At 39.6% G+C, this 21,157-nt stretch overlaps 1 protein-coding gene across 2 annotated transcripts in view; it reads left to right on the top strand.

Annotated features, from left to right (window-relative positions):
* lgr6 (leucine-rich repeat containing G protein-coupled receptor 6) overlaps positions 1–21,157 on the top strand; it is a 59,101-nt gene that overhangs the window by 30,467 nt on the left and 7,477 nt on the right. For both annotated transcript variants that reach the window (XM_088007330.1, XM_014999859.2), the window contains exons 3-7: positions 9,745–9,816; positions 12,087–12,158; positions 16,936–17,151; positions 18,428–18,499; positions 20,645–20,713. In XM_088007330.1, the coding sequence (XP_087863456.1) occupies positions 9,745–9,816; positions 12,087–12,158; positions 16,936–17,151; positions 18,428–18,499; positions 20,645–20,713 (501 nt within the window). The remainder of the gene's footprint in view (positions 1–9,744; positions 9,817–12,086; positions 12,159–16,935; positions 17,152–18,427; positions 18,500–20,644; positions 20,714–21,157) is intronic.

Below are 21,157 nucleotides of genomic sequence, written 5' to 3'. Positions count from 1 at the left end.
CTTAGCTTATGAAACCCTGCTCTCAGAATTTACACTTGACAAGAAACAGACATTTCCTGAGCAGTTGATATGAGCAGACCTTGGAGATGGGGTTGATGGGTCTGGCTTGCCTCTGATCTCTCCCACTAAGAAAGCGCCTGCAGCAACACGCTAGTAGATTTTGGGATGGTGGTTAAAAAAAAAAAAAAAAAAAAAAAAAAAAGGAACAAAAGGGAACCGGATAGTCACTCGGAGAGGGAATGCAGTCCTTAAAGTATTTATAGGTTAGGTACTATCCAAAGTACTGCTTTCGTCTTCTACCTTGACTTATTTTTCAGAGAATGCAGCAGAGAAAAATAGACTTGCAGACATGAGTATTAGCCAAAGTAGATACATTACAGCTTTAGGTTAATGTAATGTAATTATATAAGCAGCACTCCAAGTTAAAAGAAGAATGCTTATGAGGAATTGTGGTAACACTTTATTTGAAGGGGGGTGAATAAGACTGTCATGACACTTTCATAAACATGACATAACACCTGTCATGAACATGAATAAGTCTTCATGAATATTTATGACTGTTGTCATAAAGCGTCATTCGGTAAATTATGACACTTTTAATACAAAGTTGACATTATTCAAAATGTCTTTGTTATGACAACTTGACATTAACCAAGAAATCATTACTGTTTAAACTTTACCTTTAATAACATAAAGTTACCTAATTTTTAAAGTGCAATCAGTAATACTTTTATAACAAATTTATATCAGTATGCATGCTGTTATGGACCTACATTTAACTAGCACTAAATCGGTGTACTCAGTACTCACATCTTTAAACATTGCTATGAATGTTTAGTATTGAAGCAGAACATGGGGAACTAGCGCAAGCTTCTGTTTTCAGTAAGATTTGGTTATTGTTGACACAGGCATTTGTGCAAAATCAAAATCAGGTAGGTGCAGTTTACTCAAAATCCTGCTGCCAAATGCCTCTGGACCAGTCATCTCATTAAAAAAAGGTTTTTTTTAGAGTCCACCTCCATGTCTATGCTTCTCAGGTCTAAAAGGATTAAAACCAACTCCCTGAAACATCTCCCAGAGATGTGCAGGTGGCTCCTTTAAGTTAAAATTAGATATACAATTGATTACTGTAGCTGTCCGATGAATCCTAAGGACATTTTTACACCTGTGTGCTTTAGCCCAAATCAGTTGTTGAGTCGGTTGAGCTTTGGCTTTTTTTTTTTCTGGTGGTTTGGTTTCCTTTCACACAAAGATTACTCCAAATGAGCTAAATCCTTCCACTACAAACCGCGAGAGAACATCCAAGCTGTTTATTGGTAAGGTGTGTCCAGGGCAGGAGTATCGGATGTAAATGCAGAAAGCAGATGCTGTTTTCTGAGCTGGTAGAAAAAAAGACTGATCATTTAATCATATAATTAGAGTGCTTCTGAGGCAAAGTGAGCTGAGAAGTACTGAATGATTTTGAGCAGACGTCTCAATGCTTTGCAAAAAAGAGGCGCGACTTTCATTTATTAGTTTGTCTACTGCAGGGGTGTCAAAGTCAAATGGACGGAGGGCCAAATAAAAAATTTAGCTACAAGCCGAGGGCCGGACTGATCGAATGTTCATTGAAATGTTTTTAAATGACGCATATAGTCTAGTGAACCTAATTGAACCTACTGAAAACCTAACAAATATATTCCAATATGATCAGATAAATAAAGCAATATTTTCTTATGGCTCTGTCAGTAATCTTTAATTTTCAACAGACACAACTGAAATATTTTTAAAATATAATTGGATTGAAATACAATAAAATAAAGTGCAAAAATCTATTAATCCACATATGTCAGAGTCAAGGCATTTAGATGTGTTGCCGTCGACACATCTAAATTTGCAGTACCGTAATTCCGCCACACGTAGCGCTAAGTGGAAAAATTCCAACGGTTTCTGAAAGGGGAGACGTTGCACTTTCCAGCAAGTATCGGGTTAATACGGTAACTTCGCAGCTGCAGCTGCAGAGAGTGTAATTAATCCGGGGGGCACTCGTTTAATAGACGGTATATTTCGGCAATAACTTGGTGGATATTGAAAGTTCCGGTTGTTATGGATACATGGGTAAGTACATCATCTCACAGAACATTTAAAGAACTACTTACAGTTCAAATAAGGAAGATATTTTTTTTTCAGACGGGGTGCCGGCTTGCTGCGGTCTGCGGGCCGGTTCTAATAATAAATCAAGATCATCCCAGGGGCCGTAAAAAACCTTCTCGCGGGCCGGATGTGGCCCGCGGGCCTTGACTCTGACATATGTGGTCTACTGTATGGGTCCTGGCTAAAGGAAGGCATTTGGATCATCGTTGCCATCCACACCTGCTATGTCTGATCTAGGTCAGACCACATAGAGATCATTTGGAACCATACCGACACCTGAAGGAGGTGGTCTCAATACGTTGGCATGGAAACCTGTTAACTGTGTTTATAACCTGCACCAAGGAGGGAAATTAACCAGAGCTGGTTTTGAATGTGAAAATATGAGTTTGTTTATTTTTTAGTTCATTTTTAATGATATTTTACATATGTATAATTGGCATTTTGATGCCAAAAAACTTATTATATAAGGATTAAATTTCTTATGAAACCTATCTGTGCTTAGTTTGTTCAGAACCAATTTGTTTTGTGACAATAGATAGTTTAAAACGTATTAAAACTGTTGCTTGTTGCCCCAGCCTTCACAGTCTTAGGAGTTCCTTTACATGAACAGATCTTTAATGTTTTGGTCACTAATTTGAACTTTTCAACTCAGGTGTCAAAACACTATTTTAAATATATTCAAACCTATATGACATAATGTTTGTGTCTTAAGAAAGAAAGCTTCTAGTATACAATGTGCAAAAATCAGCAAAGAAATTCCCACAATCTTCTGAACGTAGACTCCAGTGGCATTGCCGATATTTGATCTGAAACTCAGCACGTCTAAGCTAAGTCCCTGTTTAAGGAAAAAAAAAAAAAACAGCTTGAAAATTTTCCCTCAGGTTGTGAATGTGAGCATGTCACTCTTCTCAACAATTTTTTCCTTGAGTCCTGCAGTGTGTGTGTGTGTGTGTGTGTAGAGGGGAGAGGGGGTATATGTGTGTGTGTGCGTGTGGGCATGCACGCATGTGTCAGCTTTGTGTGTTTCCACAGCACACTGTTTTCTTTACTAATTCTCGCAGCTGCACTCTGTGAAGCATGAGATGATGGTGATGATGGTGATTGTGGAAGTAAAGAAGAGTAACTGAGTAACTGCTTGGTTCCTTTTGAGCCATTTTCCAACTGTCCTTTACTAACAGAACAAAGTTGAGTATTTTTTTTTTTTTTGTCATAGGATTTACAAATGCAGTTCTGAACATCTGTCAACCAAAACTCCTTAAAGAACAGATATTGGTGTTGGTCGGACAATAACAACGGGGTTATGTTGAACATACAAGCTGACATTTGCCTGCCCTTGGAGAATTAAGGGAATGCATTCTTAGATTGAGCCACACCTGCAGAATTTGTCCAGAGCCGGTCTTCTAAATGTTTTACCACCCCATTGATCTCGCTTCACCTCTGTTGCTATGAAACTCTGACACTTTATGGAGACATTCAGCTGCTGTGTACTTCTTCCAAGGAGGATGTTTCTACCCTAAATCCAAGGTATGTTGCCTGGCCATTTCTGGAAATGTGCTGAGATGAGAAAGGTGATAACAGTGTTAAAAGGCAGGGAGAAATATAACATTGTTTTTTTTTTCACATCCACTTCTGTCTAGACAGTTTGGAGAGATGAGTTAAAGCAGACAACTGTTAACAGGTTATAATTAAAACAACTTATAGTGCTTAGCAAAACAAACCAATGGTCTAAGGTGGGCTGGTTTTGAAACAGGCAGCTTTTGATGTGGGGACTATCACACAGGATGGTAGCAGAAGGAGAGGCGAGGGCCAGGCATGTTGTGACTGGTAGAGTGGTAAACTGTTTGATGTTGGGCTGCACCTTACTGCCTGCCCCCCTCGCTCTGCATTTCCCTCCCTTCCAATTAATTCTATAGCCCCCTCTGTTCATTTCACTGCAGGTTATTACAAGCTGGAAATCTCTGCCTTTGATATTACTTTTCTCCTTTTTGCTTTTCCCACATTTTTACAAACCAAGCAAAGCAATCAGTACAAATCCGCTCTTGGCAACCTACTTGAATCTAATGGAGAAGAAAGAGAGAAAGTCAGATTTGTGGAGCTTTGGAGTGTTGATGAAAAAATATTGCTATTAAGCATCTTTTCGCTCAGTTCTCACCCCTACGGCACGAAGGTACAAACGTTTAATCTCTATTAATTTAATCACTGATTTCTGGGTTAACATTCGAAACAAGTAGAAAATCTCACCAGGATAAACCTGTGTTTGATTCACTGTAGTATCAACATTGATATTAAACTGTTTGTGTAGTTGTTGTCTTTCAGATCCTTTCATTGCCTCTAATTACCCCCATTTGTTTTAGTTCTACTTTATTGATCCAACGCCTTTTATTAAGCTTCCACTTAACGCTTTGATCAGTGAATCGTCTCTTAATTTACACTCAGACCTCGGTGACACACAGCATGAAAAGAATAAACTGAGAGGTGGGTGGTTTAATGAGAGGGCAGAGATGCCCACACTTAAGACACATCGACTGCTTACTTGTCTGCCTGACATTTCAAAGACATCCCCCTCTCTTTGGTTGTCTTCCCTAATATCAAAGATGGTCTACCTGCTTCTCATCAAATTGCAACTAGGAGGCAGAAGGGGGGGATGGTTGCCCCGTAAAAAGCTCTTCCTGTAATCCTCTTTAGAAGGCGACAGTGGTTTCAGCCTATCATCTTTATCAAAGTTTCCACACACCGTGGAGCCGCAGATCACATTTCACGTTTCCTTCTGTGTTTGGCTCTCCACAAAATCACCAGTTTTTGTCAAGTCTCATCGTATGTAACCATCAATCAGCTACATTTGGTCATTTTACAATAGAAAAGGGACGATTTGACACCCTCTCCAGACTCTCTGCTTTGTGTTTTATTGGCATAGGAAGACATGTTGCCTAAGGCAAACAACTCTCCTGCATCAACTTCCTACCCATTAATTTTTGTAGTATGTATAATTTGACCACCAGCATATGTGGAAAAAAAAACAAAAAAAAACGAGTGGGTGTTGCAACTCTCACACATAATGTATAACACATAGTTACCACTGTGACCTTCACAACTCCTACTTAAATTTCACAAACGCCCAATGATACCATCCTTAAATCCAAAGAAATACTGTGAAAGTAAAGATGATCTGAACTCTTCATGAAATGAACTTGAATCTGAAACATGACCTACTTTCTGATTAAATCAGTAATTTTTTCTGACCACTGGGGTCACTCGAGCAGTCAACAGACATATGTGCCTTAAGCATATGCAGCACGCACTAATTAAGGAAGTGATAGAAACTGATATGCTACAAGATCTGTTTTATTTCTCTAGATGCATTTTTTTCAGTACTCCAACTTACACAATGTGACAAGCAGCCTAAAGTGGCCATACAGGAAAAACTATTTGACAAAGCAGCTGTTTTTTTTTTTTTTTTTTTTTTCTCAAATTCAATTTTGCAAATTTACATTTTTAAATTGATAAAAATAAAACATGACAGCTCCACTTCTTGGTCTAAAACTAAGTTGTTATCAATCTAACCTTGTCTTGACCACAAACAGAGCTTAGAAATATTCATCCAGCTTCGTCAAACAGCTTCAGCAGTCACTCTTTCTGCAACGCAGTTAAAATGTAAGAGGAATGAGGTCGGGAGAACAAGCCAAAGCTACCCTGCTCTTCTTCTGTACGATAAGATTGTCTGCCGATAAGCCAGGAATATGACGCGGCCGGGGTTTGAGAGGTTATGATATTGGCTTCGTTGATGCTCCAGGTGCAGCCCACAGCTGGGACTATCAAGGTCGATTAGAAGTTCTCATTTTAAAGCTGCCAACTGACCATTTGTCAGCAAGTCTATCTCTGAGAAACACACAGCCTCTCACACAGAACAGACACTCCTGCTGTGTATGTTTTACTCCCACAAATTTGGAGGTTAACGGCAGGTTAAGTGGTTGACCTTGAGGGTGAGCTGAGGGCTCAAACACCAGTAAGGTTGCTATGGTCAGAATTTTACTTCTATGTGTCACAAATAAAACAAATGAGCATGTCCAAATAGAAGACACCGCTGTGCAAAAATGGTCCGTTCTCAGATAAGTCCTGTTTAATCTCTCTGTCTTCTTTCATCATCAGCTCCTATCACTCACCAACGCTCTGCTTTTCTTCTATCACTATGCAAGATCGGATCCAGAAAAAATGATCTTGTTTTTCATCCTTGCTCTCTAACTCTTTAATCTGTCAGTTTGTTTATTATTCTGGGGCAATAAGACGCGGCGATACGTAGGATAATCAGCAGTTGGCACGCTTCAGTGAAGTCCTCGTTGATTAGCGCTGATAGCAGGGTGGTCTCACCTTCATGAAAAGCAGCGCCACTCCTGTTTTTCTCTCCCGTATACATTTCAACACCACTGTCCTCTGTTATTTTATATATAAATCATTTTAGCAGAGCTGTGCCGAGGAGGAGTTTTTAATCCATGCAGAGCAGGGGCCAAGAACAATTCTAGCAATCCCCAAATCAAATTAAAAGCAAAAACAGTCGGAGCCCCGGTTTGACAAGTGCAAGGCGCCTTTCATTAGAATGAGATTGATGTGGAACGACTCGAAGCCCAAGTGTGGAACATTCACTCGTACGTGCAATCTTTTGCACACAAAAATGCACGCGCTCATACCACGGAAAGAGTTGGTCCATGGCAACTGTCGGTGTTCTGTTGATGTTGTTCTCTTTTTCCCCCCCTTTCTTAAATATTCATCTTCACTTTTGACACAAATTGTCTGTTTGACAAAGTCTGAAAGCGAAGAAGGAAAAAAAAAAGGCCAAAGTGTAATTCCAGACTGTTGATTTGGATTCTGTGGTGTAGTTCTTTGAGCATAGCTCACACAAAATCATAAATTCAAGGCTTATTATCTACGACGTGAAATGTAATATAATAATTGTAAGACTTTGATGCAATCATTTATTTTTCATCCAATACACACACCACTGATCTCTACTTGTGAACAATAAACAGCAATTAGCTGACTAGATAGTATGTTTATTTTATGTACAGTAAATATATATATATTTACTGTTTAAAAATGTATATATTTACTGTAAGAACCAATTTTTATTCTAAAAAAAAATTGGCTCTTTTTTGAGAATATTACAGTATTTTCCGCACTATAAGGCGCACCTAAAAACCTTCAATTTCCTCAAAAGCCGACAGTGCGCCTTATAATCCGGTGCGCCTTATATATGGACCAATATTGAGCCACAACAGGTCTAGCAACTACAGTAAGCAGCCGCCGACTTCATTTTTGCCCGTAGAAGAAGCACGCGGTGCATGCTGGGATAGTTGTCAGAACGCTGGTTTGTAATCTATGAATAAAGTTTCTACCTACTGACCGTCTATAATCAGGTCATCTGCAGGTCATTTAGCACCATGTTCTCCACGAACATGCTGTGCGCGAACGAAGAAGGGTGACCATCGTCCGGCCACGCCCCGGCCCAGTCGGGAAGGCTCTCCTTGCCGACTGGAGTCGGACTGCTTTGTTGACATTTCCTTTTAGTGCAGCTCCATCTAGTGGATGCATAATGTAACTCCAGCCTCTACTGTAGCATCTATTCTACGCGCCTTATAATGCGGTGCGCCTTATATATGAAAAAAAGTTTTAAAATAGGCCATTCATTGAAGATGCGCCTTATAGTGCGGAAAATATGGTAATCTTTTTTCAGATGAAGCAGAAGCAGAGCTTATCAAAACATCTCTTAGTGTCCAATCAGAAATAGGACTTGCATCAGAAATCGGTGTGATTTTTTTTGGTCAGCAGTGTTTCTTTACCTGTCTATAATTTAGATTGATCTGCCACACTGTCAGGAAACAGGTTTCACTTTGTCAACAAATCCCGGGCAAGTCAGGGAGGACAGTCAGTCAGGAAGACTGATAGTACGTCTATCTCAATTCAAAGATGTTGCTATGGAAATAGCCAAACAACACAGCAGTTTCTCTCTTGCTGTTGTGCATGTTTCAACTATACTTGCAACTTTAAACTATTGATTATATCAAAAAGACAAACATTAGGAGCAAGAAGGAGTGCTGCTCAGTTTCCATTCCTGGGCATATTTCATGTCTTACGTCCTTGCTTAGAGTCATATGGTCAACAACCTGCAGCAGTTCATCATGTCAAGTTCTTAATCATCTTCCAAACATCACTGAAGGTCATCCTAGTCACGATTAAAATCAAATCCCAAGGATTGTTACGATTGGCGTCAAAATGCAAATAATTGTTCATAGACAAGCGTGGAGACAGCATTCTGGAAGACAGTTAAATATAAACTAAGTTCAAGAACTGGTTTAGATTTGTTTTACAATTGCGTAAAGCTTTCAACACTTCTCCTTAGAAATGAGACTTTTTAAATTGCCTCAAATAGCAATCTTATGCAACAACAAAACCTGACACAGCCCGAGGGTTGGAGAGCTTTCGTTCTTCGAGACAGTAAAACCCGTTGACATCCAGACACTGTGAGGGACATTTAATCATTGACTGTGAGTTGAATTGTAGCATTAAGTAACACCTTTATAACTTTGTATTTTATTATGCTGATGTAAATCTTTTTTTTAATCTAAGTTTTATGATGGTCCTACACTGAGCTGAGTTTGAGATTTGGCTTTTGTGATTGGAGTTGTGCAGTTCAACACTGCGCAGTAATAATCATCTGTGATGCTGACAGCAACATCAGATGTCAGATGATGTTTTTTCCTGAGTTCTCCTTCATTACTGAATGGATGATTGGAAAAGCAGACAGTCCTTAATGCTAATATTTCAGTACATTGATATTCATGTTGCAGCTTTGCCAGAGAAAAAGCTGCTTAGCATAAAGCTGCACCTGTAGAGAATTGGTCTGATTTGGAGGAGGGTGCCAATGACTAACCTTTAGCGTATGTGTGCGTGTGTTTAATAAAAGTGGGTGGTCTTGGGCTGTGAAGAACCAAATCTGTGTTTAAACTGCGTTTCCAGCTTGTGACCTTGGGAGTTAAATCTGTTGGACTGAATGTTATTTATTTGGACATCTCATACACACACTCGCAAATGACCATTAGGTGCCGTGTTTGATAAACAAACTGATTGGATTGCTTGTGTGAATGTGTGTGGTTTCTCTGCCGTGCTGTCCTCAAGGACCCTCAGAACGGGCCCAATTTCTCCTCAAGGACATGAGAATAGGCACACACATTCACATTGCACATGTGTTTGTGCGCACAAACACTGCATATGTCCCCACGCACATATAACTTCTTGCAGCGCACTCAGTTTTTACTCACTCATCGGAGCTCCCAGGATTGGTTAAGGTTTCAGTTTGCGCTTTCGGCCAATAGCAACCACACAGAAGGGAATCAAATATTGTTATTTGCATACTGCCCCAACTGTAACCCCAAAGTTGTAAATATGGGATGAAGTCATATTGGAGGAGCCCAATCCAAAATTGTAGAGGAAAATAAACGACAGAACTGTTCATCTGAGACTTGTACAACTTTTTAGTTAGTGTAGCTATGCTTGAATTTTTACTTTAAAATGGCTGGGGTTTTTTTTTTCTTTTTTTTTTAAACTATGTTTCTCTTCCAGGCGAATCTCCGGGAATCAGCTGAGGTATATATCAGGCAACGCTCTCCAGGGTCTTCACAACCTCAGAGTTCTGTAAGTAAGCACCTTTTGTCTTTGTCCTGTTCTGACACGGCTTTAGCTTAATCCAGTGCTGAACAATTTTGGATTGTTCTGAGAAGCAGTCTTCCTGCCTGAAATAAAATGCACTGGCCATGGATTATTAAACACCGTTAAAGTTTATGGATTGGGAGAGACATGTTCTGCTTATAACTCCCTTCAAGTCCTAAACAAGTTTAAGTTTCAAGACTGGATTTATGGACGTACACATACACAAGTCTGGCCTTCCAAGTCAGACTCCCCAACAGGACTGCACCAAGTGTCAAAAAGTTTCTTCAGAACCCGTTTAAAGCTGTTTTTTTCTGACACTGCAGCTCTCATCCCATGCATGGTCAAAGTACAAGTCAGCAATAAAACACATGGTACCTTTGGACGTGTGGCATCCAATGAGTTATGGTCATATTTCCTGTGAATTTTTAAAGGTTCTAAGGAGGTTTTCACAAGCAGTGGCAAGCAGCCCGTCTTTGGTTTTGGCTCAGAAGATTTTGGGGATTTATGCCACAAAATATAAACTTAGCTATTTACACTGCAGTTTGAAATCTGAGGAAATTTGGAAAGAAATAAGGCAAAGCAGTGTATATTTTAAGATCATGGTTTGTGAAACCCTCCAAGACATAAAAAGCCTACCAGCCATAAATTCAACCGATACCAATTAAAAAAAACAAATACATGTCTAAAGGTTTTCATTCACACTACGACAATGAAACTAACTTCAGAAGTTAGGCCTCAAGGCAAACAGATTCCTTTCCAGGATTCTCTTTGGAAATGTCAACATTTCAAAGGCTGTGTTTCAATGCCTTGTAAAATTATTCATATTCACTTGATCCCTTTCAATGTTGTTCCATGTTATCACAGATTACAGTAATTCAGTAATAGTTCATATTATGGAAAACAGAAGATAGTTTTCAAAATTGTTTGTTAAAAAAAAGTAATTCATTTATTTTGCTCCTTTTTACTTCCCAACCTCTAAATAAAACCCTGTGTAATCAGAAATCATCTAATTAAGAAATAGAGTATGCCATTTAATCTCTGGGTAAACGCAACTGTTCTGCGAAGGTTTGTTAGTGAAAGTTTGTGAACAAACAGCATTATGGGGCACAACAGAAAAGCCTGGGATAAACCTCTGGGGAAGTTTAAGGGAGAGTTGGGTCAAAAAACAACATCACGCTATTTAAACATCTTACAAGAGCATTGCTTAATCTGAAAATGGAAAGAACATGGCACAACTGCAGAACAACAAAGACATCACAGTTCACCAAAACTGGAGTGCATGGTGACTTTGGTGGAGCTGCAGAGATCCACAGCTTAGATGGATAAAGCTGTAAACGAGTAGCCTAGCACCCATTTATTTGGCTTCTGTAAAAGAGAGGCAAAAAGCTGATACATGATGGAAGGCTTTATGGTCAGATGAAACCAAAATAGTGAAAAGTTGTTTTGTCCATTTATTTTTTCTATTTGTTTTCCCACTTTTCATATTTTTTCATTCACTTGCTCATTTGCTCCCTGGAATGGAACTGTAACACTGTCCATCTGCTTAAACACACCATCAACAAAGTGGAAAATGGTTGTGGCAGCATCATGCTGTTGGGATGCTTTTTTTCCATTAATGAAACATGTTAGAGCGAAATGGATAGACCGGGGAAGTGGGGCTACCTTACAGCAGAAAGACTCTTAAATCTTAGCCAGAGCTGCAATGGAGTTGTTTAAATCAAAGCATATTCATATGCTGCAATGGCCTAGCCAAAGTACAGACCTAATACCAGCAAGTCATTTTGAGACTTTGGCAAGACACATAGATGCTATTTAGCCACTTGTAGTTTCTTTAGGTTAGATTTTTATCTCCCATTTTGAAAATAATGGCAGCAACAGTTGCATCATTGAAGCTGCCCACAACAGTGCTGCTAAGAAACACATTGAGATTGATATGCTTTGTAGAAGCTGATGTTGAGCGATAGATAGAGAAAATGAAAAACGAAGGAAGGAAGAGAGAAGACGATTGTTTCCTTCCCATTTTCCCCCTCATTTTTGCGCCATTCTTTTGAGGATGACATCACCAGGCCACCCAAGGAGGTCCTGGTTCTTTTCCCCTTTTCCTCTGCTTCTCTTCAGGCTTACTCAGACCCCCGTTACCTCCTGTGTCAGATTTCCGTCACAATGGAATTATTTGTTCTGCTTGATGTGAGCTGACAAATTAACTGCAGTGACCTGATGCCTGAAGCTGACTCATTTGTTTGTACCTTTATTAGGATGCTACAAAACAACCAACTGGAGAGACTTCCTGATGATGCTCCATGGGACCTCCCCAGCCTCCTGTCCTTGTGAGTCTCTCTCTCTTTCTCTCACTCTCATTGCACACACATTCTAATTATGCTGCTCTAGCAGGGAATAAAACACGGCCACCCACACTTGTCAGCTCTAACCACAGTGCAGGTATAGTGTACCGCTGACAAACTGCAGACTGTACCCCGGTGTCGGCTGCAGCGGTCCTGCTTTCAATGCGAGAGCCTGACGGTTTGGAGTCACGGCTCCGATTGTGTCATGGTAGCATCTGGAAACCATGAGGGAAACAGCAGACACTGCAGGCCAGCGAGAGCATCTCCAATGAGCTGTGAAACAACCCCATTTTCCACCAATTCTCTCTCTCTTCCTCCTCCGCTCATACTCCTCCATTCTTCCCCCACCACCCACGCAGCTATCCCCCGGCTAATGAGCGTGTTTGGTCGTTTAATTGTCTAATCTGTGGGGTCAGCGTATAAATGTCAGCGTGCATGTTTAGACGAGCGCATTTGGACCTCCACTCCTGCAATTCCTCACCCCTGCCTGTTCCTCTCAACTTTGCCCCAAAATACATACCCGGCTTGTCTGCTTTCCGAATTAATAATTCTCTGCAAACATTCTCTCTTTCATCAGACAGACACACAAATTGCTCGAGTTGTAATGTAGGAGGGGCCGGGCATGAAAGACATGAACTCCTCTACCACCTACAAAGTTTTTCTGTTTGCTGTGAAGCAGGCCTGTGTTCCCTAAATAGCCAGAAATCTTGTACTCTCTCTCTCTCACACACACTCGTATTCACACGCACACTGGACTTTGCATTGACTTCCATTCATTTTTCATTCATTTCTATAGCTTAACCCTGACCTTTTCCCTAAACTAACCATTACCAGCCTACACCTAACCCAAACTCAGTTCATACCTTACTTTTTTTTTTTTAACTTCTGTATGGAAAGGTTAAAAATGGCTGAAGATAAATAAATAGGAAAATAGTCCTAAACTTAACTGCCAACTCAAAATCAACCTCATATGAGCTCACAACATAATATTTGTTGGAAAACTGGTCCTTACACTATAACAAATACAAGGCCACACACACAACACACACACACACCTATTTATTGCTTAGGATCCCCATTAGCTTGGCTTTATACCCAGCTGCTCTTCCTGGGGTCCGTCATTAAAAACGCACATTGTACAGTAGAAATCATTCAAATATATGACAAATGACAAGATTCAAATTATTATATTTCATACAAAATGTTGATAAATGTATAAAATATACAATAATTAAGCATTTCAGTTGAAAGTAGGTTGCTCCTAAAAAGCTGTTCAGATTCATTTTTTGAGGAAAAAAAAACATTCTGTTAAACTTTTCTGAGAGTTAATGATAAAGAGTTGCATTTTTTTATTAATCATGAATACCATCTACACTTTACAGCACATACAAGTAGATTGTCTACCCATTGCTGTCTTTGACCCAATACCTGTACATCTGATCAAACAATTAGCTATCTTATCGATACCTGGTTGTCTTCAGCTTCTGTGTGGGAGGTCTTTTTACCTTTGAGATAGAAATTGCATCGTGTAATGAAAAAAATGCACTCAAATATACACACAAAGCCAATGAACAGAGACGCACCTTGTCATTATAGTAATGATAAGCTTTGAAGAGTAAGATTACTGGAAAGGCTTTTGAGAATGAATCTTGTTGGCGCCTCTCATTGGCATAAGGCAAATCGGGTAAAAAGATGGAGATGGCAAATGAGTCAGCACATGGATCTTACATTGGCATAAACATATAAAGAAGGGTATATCCTCAGTAAACCATCACTTAATCTCAGCAAAAATCCCTCTAAGTGCAGGAACTGATTCAAAGTTTTTCTCTCACCATTTGAAACAGGATGCAGTGTTGTTGTTGAGTTTGGTGCCCGTCACAAGCTGACACATGTGTTTTGGGCCTCAACCCGCTGGTTAAGAAGCGTAATCACTACTGATGAGCTTCACAAATGGTTGTAAATCAGCCCAAGCCTGTTTTTTAGAGATTTGACTCAAAACACTGACTTTAAAAATGTGGTCCTCCAACTCCCTCATTGCATAAAAGCTTAGCCATCTGGAGAATTGAACAAACTCAAGCAGGTTCCCAGATCTCTGGGGCATTTTAAGAGATCCTTTTCTTTTTCTGCCTGCTCCTCATTCCTATAGATGTCGGTCAGACTTTGATGTGATGGGCAGGAAATAGTCTGCTTTATTGGGTTCAGTGGAACGTTCCCCATTTGTCTTGACCCTGTAAAGACCTGAACACTCTACCAAAAGGATTGTTTAGTATTTTGCTCCATAGAAATGGATAGGAATTTGAAGAGTCTTCAATAGTTTTCACCATTTGATTTTGTTCAGGGACAAACACGTTCCCTTCTAAAGAGTAGGTACATGGATGATCTATAGGACTGTGCAAAAGGCATGTTTTTAACCAATTATATTATTTTTAAGAGCAAAAAAGCAGTTGCCCCCCTTCTTCAATTATGAATTAAATGTGATTAATCAAATTTTTTGATTACATTTCACTCGTCACAGCCACACCCTCACAGTCTGATTACTGCCAGGTCTCTGGTTTCAATAAGTAAATTAAATATAACCTTTATGACAACATGGAGTAAGCTAAAGGATTCCAAAAGCAACACATCATTGTCTTATCTACAGAAATTTATGAACAGATGACAAAGTTGCTGACATCTATCAAACTGGAAAGTATTACAAAACATTTTCTGTGGCACGGGAAATCTCATTTTTGCCAAAAATAAACAAAGAAACATCAACATAAAAAACATCCTGGTGATCCACAAGAGTTTTGGAAAGTGCATCCCATTACATTGTTTATACAACTATGCAGCATTTTAGAATAAAACCTAAAGTGAAATATGGTGGTGACACAGTGATGGTCATGAACTGCTTTGCTTCTTCAAGACATAAATCATATTATAATCATGTTCTTTACCCCAAAACTCTGAAGGATAAAATCAGACAATGGCTTATGACTGTCTGAAGGTTTTCAAGGCCCTGGGTTTGAATCCTGGCCTGGCATCTGGCTGCATGGAGTTAGGTTTTTTTTTTTTTTCCTCAGACTTCTGAGAAAAAACCCCACTGAAACTGACACCGAGATTCAGGAAACATGTTTCATGGTTATCAATCTAAATTGCCCTTAGAGAGTGTTTGCAGTTGTTTGTAAGGTCTATCTCTGTGGCTCCCTTTGACAGACTGGACAGGGTGCCTTTTACCTGATGACTGCAGAAGATATGCACCTGCTTCCCTATGATCCTTTTGAGGATAAGCAAGTATTGAGTATACCTGTTATAATATAGACAATGGATGGAGAGACCTTGTCAAAATAAGGATTTAAATCTTATTGTAATGTTGTGGCACAGACTTAAACAGGTCATCCATGTTCTGAAACACCCAGTGTAGTTGAACTCAAACAATCCTACAAAAAGAATTGGGAAGACGTTGTAAAATAACTTCAGAAAGACTGATTGCTAGTTATTGAAAATGTTTGCCAATATTTGCCAAGTGTGGTACAAATACTAAATAGTTTTATATGATCATTTTTCTTAGAAGGCCCGGTTAGTTTGGAAAGGATTTACTATTTTCTCAGGATATGATGATCTGAAGCACTTGGGTGCTACAGATAAAAACAGAAGTAAGAGGGCAAACATTTTTTAACAACACTTAGAACATAACCCAATGCCATGAAGCTGTGTGTGTGCACATGCATGTATGTTCCATGGGTCTTCCGATTTAAGCATCTGCCAGTGTGTACAGTTGCTCCCCTAGATGGAAAATCTTTCTGCAGAGAAAAGTCCAGAGTTCAAGTTCACATTTCACTTTGATGACGCTTTCTCTTTGGTGTAACCTCGGAGGGGTGATGAGGATGAGGACCAAGGGAATCAAAGGCGTTCAGTGAAAGACTGATAAGCAAGGATGTTTGAAAGATGGAAAAGAGCTAAGGAGAGAGACTCAAGAGTTCACAAAAGCTGGGAGTGGATCAGCGTTGATGTTGAAAATGAATGGAGAGGGGCCAGAGGGAGCAAAGAGAGATTAATGAATGAATGTGAAGGGCCAGAGAAAAAAAAGAATAGTAAAAGGAAGTGGTCTCAGCTTGTCAACCCTGCCTTGAGGGGATCATTCATCACTATCGACAGTGTGTATCCATGTGCGTATTTGCCCGGGATTTGTGTATCCAGACTCTTTGCCTCTGGGTATAGGATATTAAAGGATAAAGAAGACAAACATATTTTAGGTTTTCTATGGTTCAAAACATAAAAGTGTTCACGGTCATAACTTCTGCAGATGAAAGGAAAAGTGTTTGTGGTGTTTGATGGAGCACCGTCAGTCCCGATAGTAACTGAGATTCTGATGGAAAGAATGCCGACAGGAAGAACGGCTGAGGACGCCTTTAATGGCCTTTCCCTTTTTCCAGACATGGATCGAAGAAATCTTTATACAACATAAATAACTCGAGGACAGGGAAAACAGGCTCAGTGTAGTCATTCCTACATGTTTGTGTTTTTCTCATCTCGCTTTTGATACGTGTCTGTACTGGTGAAGGTCGACATAGCTTATTTAGCAGGGGAATAAATCATAATGAGGCACTCTAAAGAGGTTGCAGCAAAGATGAAAGAGAGGAAATAAAGGAGCTGTAATCCTTATAATACCGTTCCCATAATCCAAAGTGTCTAGCGTCATGACGCATAACCACAAATACAAAAAGGTATTCAAACAAAAAAACACGCAACTCAAGTAATTATTGTGCTTTTCGTCCCACAGGCGTCTTGATGCCAACCTCCTGAGCAAGGTTCCACCTGAGGCCTTCAAAGGCGTTTGCTCTTTGAGACACCTGTGGTTGGACGACAACTCCCTAACAGAAATACCGGTGACGGCCTTGGGCTCCCTGTCCTCTTTGCAGGCAATGACGCTGGCCCTCAACCAGATCACCCACATACCTGATTATGCGTTCACCAACCTCTCTGGCCTTGTGGTGCTGTAAGTGACATCTTGATTTGTGCCTGTTTTACAGCAGAAATGATAAACTTGTCGATGTCTGTTTCAGTGAATGCATATTCAGAGGCCATCTTTACATGAAATCTACACCGGATTTCGTAACAACCCCATTAATCCACACAAGTCCATAAATAAAATTATGTGCGATAAAATGGAATGGAACAGGAGATAAGTACTGAAAACATACTAAAATTGAGTTACCACTTGGGAAAAAATACTTAAAAAAAAAAAAAGATAAATGTGAGTGGAGGAAATGGAGAAAATACTGCAGATGTAATTTTGACCCATCATTCCACATAAAATGTGTTCTGGATTCTGGAGGTCTATTCCATTTACTCTAATCTTCAGTTCTTTAAATTTAAATGAATTCAACTTACGGGACTGACCTGGTCATTAAAATAGCTTTATTTTCTACCTATGAAACAAGTTGAGGGTTTCTCTGACTGGAATAATTTTACTGAAAAATCTACCCCTGTATCCTCATCAAGAATGTCCCAGTTAATTTTAGTCTTCTCTTAATTAAGTAAAGTCTGCCACTAGCATTTGCTGAAAAAACAACCCCACACCATGATGTTCCCACTTACAAATATTGTCGGTATGGTGGTTTTGGGGTGGTCTGCAGTGTTTCTTCTGCTTCAGACAGGGTGTGTGCAATAACATCCCAGCAGATCAGCTTTGGTTTCATTTGATCAGACTGTATTTTGCCAGTATTTGATATGTCTAAATATTTTGCAGAAAACTTTAAACAAGTTTCAACTTGTTTATTTCTGTAGTGGACTCTTTGTGCAGTGAATGTTCATAGATGCCATTGTGGTTGAATGTATTACTTACTGTTTCCATGAAAACACTGTTCTAGTTAATTCCAGGTCTTTTTTGTTTTAAGCACTCGGCAAGAGATTCTTGGCTCTTGCAGAACTGATCCGATTATTCTTTTGACTCCTCAGTGAGAAATATTGTGCGAAGCACCTGGAGATGGCTGTTTCATTATGTAATAATAATCTTTTTGCCATAAATTGTATCCAGTTTATTGCACAGAACTTACTTTATGGAGCAATCTGTGGTGTTAATTTCTTTGTATGTGTCAATTGCCTTGGTTGTTGCGTACATCCGGTGTAAATTGTAGATCAATAGCCTCATTAGAAATAAATTGAACTTGAAATATTTATTTACTATTCTGCATCTCTACCGAGTGTTAACAGGCAAACTAATTGGCTATTTTTACTCCCCAAAATCATGAATCTTTATGGACTTTTCCCAGGCATCTCCACAACAACCACATACAGAGCATGGGTTCAAGATGCTTTGAAGGTTTACAGAGTCTGGAGACACTGTGAGTATCCACAAAGTTAGAATATAAATACCTCAGAAAGCGAATGCAATTATAAATGGCATAATTTCTCATACTGTGTGCAGTCTTTCCTCATACTTTACACACAATAGTGCTGGGTGTTATGAAGAAAGCCTTGAGATGTGTTTTTTATAAATCATATGTAACGTGTGCCAAAAAGTTTGCACTGTGGCTCTAAATTATAAAGTCATAATGATTAATGTACTGGTAATTTCAGCAGGTGCTCGAGCAATTCGCAGAACCACAAGCGACAATTGAACAGGAATGCAAAGATGAAACGATCCACTTTGATTACCTTGAAGCATCATCAATGGAGTCCTCTGTGTTATGCTTAGTAATTGCTAGGCAGTAAGGTCAAGAACAGCACAGCGTGGCTCTAGCGGAGTTTTCCTGGAGGACGTGCCATAGCCTCAATAACCTAATCCTAACCACATGCCAATATGGAGACCGCAGAAAACTGACACAGTGAAAGAAAGTGTGAGAAGCCTCCTGCAAAATTCATGGTGGTCTGATGAAAACACAGTTTCTGGCATGCTGCTTTAACAACCTGTTGAAGTGTAAAAAAAATTATGCATTATTTCTTTATGAGAATGTGTGTGGGCGAGCGAGCATATGTGCGAATATATTCAAGTACCTTTGCCCGTGCAATCATAAACGTATGGCTCGCTTTATACTCATGTTGAAAGCCATAATGCATGCTGGGAAACACTGCAGAGGATGAAGGGAAACCAGAGAAAGTGAAAAAGAGATGGAGCCTTTTGGACAAGAATAGTGTGTGTTAAAGTGATTGGGCTGTCACAGGGCGGTAGAGACCGATGGTTCGGCAGGGTTAGATGACAGGTGTCACTGATGTGGAGATTGTGCTGGTATGAGGGGTTAATCTCCTGCAGCGGCTTTCTTTATGAGATATATGCATAACCGCAACCTACATCAATCCCTAGCATGTATGTGTGTGTGTATATATATATATATATATATATATATATATATATATATATCATTAGCATGAGGAGCTGTTCAGTGAACTTCTAGAAAACACAACAGCATATGCAAACTGGACAAAAGAGCAATTATTTCTCAACCGATTTGGACGGCTTAATAGCATTTATGTGTATAAAAGTCCAGCATTTAATTTGGTAGAGAATGGGAAACTTTAAAAAATGTTACTTAAGTGTACAGCTGCAATGGCACACAGTACAAGTGTTCACATATGCAACGCTATTCATACACACAATCAGGAACATCACTAGAGGCAATAAATGTTGCTGTTGCTGCCTCTACTTTGGATCCACATTTGGAGAGGGTCCTTTGAAAAATTAAGATGGTCAATATGACGTAGGGGACGCTCATAAGAACTGGGATGTGTCGTAGTTTGGCTAGCAAATATACCATTATTGCAATTTCGGTGTGCACAATATTAAAATCCATAACTTTTTTTTTTTGCTTAGAGTTACTTTTGTCTGAAAATGTGTATTTCAGAGACTCATTTAGATTTGCAAAGAATTATGTCAAAAAGCCAAAGTGTATAGCCTTACTTTCTTTAACACTAACCAGTGCTTTGACCACAAAGAGTAGAACAAATGGAGAGAGATTTCAGTTAAGAGTGAGGTGAGCAGCTAGCCCTTACCATGTAAAACCAGCAGCTCTGTGCAAAAGGCAATTTTAAAATGAGAGCTCCAGTACTTTATCATTCTTGCATCACTGTAGGCATTGCATAAAGACCGCAGAAGATCTCAGTGGCTTGTTGAAAAAGCAAAGTGTCTCTCTCTTTAAATCGGCCGGGCACTTTGCCAAGTGATTTTAATTTGAATAAGAAAAATCAACTTTTAAAAGGTTGTCTAACTTTGTTACACAAAAACTACACTAATGAGAGTGATTTCATGTGCAATCACATTGACATTAATTTCTCATTTAGTTTGTTTCTGGTGTTGTTTAAGCCTGATTGACTTGTCTCTGTCTGTTTTTTTTTGTTTTTTTTGTTTTGTTTTGTTTTGTTTTGGGAATGGACTGGCTCCACTGTGCTACTGAGGGAGAACGTTGTTATGAAATGTTGATGCCATGTAGCGGGGCAAAATCGGACATAACGACTTTAGATATTATTTAACCATGACTTTATTTGACTTGCAGGGATTTAAACTACAATGATCTTCAGGAGTTCCCTATGGCAATCAGGACACTGAGCAAACTTCAGGAACTGTGAGTACCCGTGCACACACACACACACACGAAAACACACCTGCCCGGCATGACTATCATGGTTGTGTTATCCCGAGTAATCCCGTTAAGTGATTTTAATGTGGCACTCGGATACAATCTCTCTCGCCCCAAGCAGGTGCTGGCTACACACCCACGCAGCCACTCGCCCTGCACATACACACAGACGCACACGCACAAACCATGTTTTTTCCTCGGCTTCAGCAGATGTTTCGCAGCGTGCATATGTGTCACAGATACAGCGTATGTGTTGTGTGTTTACGTCTCATGTATCCAAAAATGTTCTTCAGCTGTGCAGCGGCAGGTGCAACGCAAGGGGCACATGACTCACACTCTCACTCACACACACATTGCCGCTCCTGCAAACGGCCCGAAATGCAAAACATATTGATTGAGAGAATAACTAACATGATGTTTTTGCATGTT

Source organism: Poecilia mexicana, unplaced genomic scaffold (genome assembly GCF_051168715.1).
Source record: "Poecilia mexicana isolate PSO_F unplaced genomic scaffold, ASM5116871v1 scaffold_7, whole genome shotgun sequence".
Classification (NCBI taxonomy): Eukaryota; Metazoa; Chordata; class Actinopteri; order Cyprinodontiformes; family Poeciliidae; genus Poecilia; species Poecilia mexicana.
Note: the sequence above shows the minus strand (reverse complement) of the source record. Positions and strands in the feature narration are given on the sequence as shown.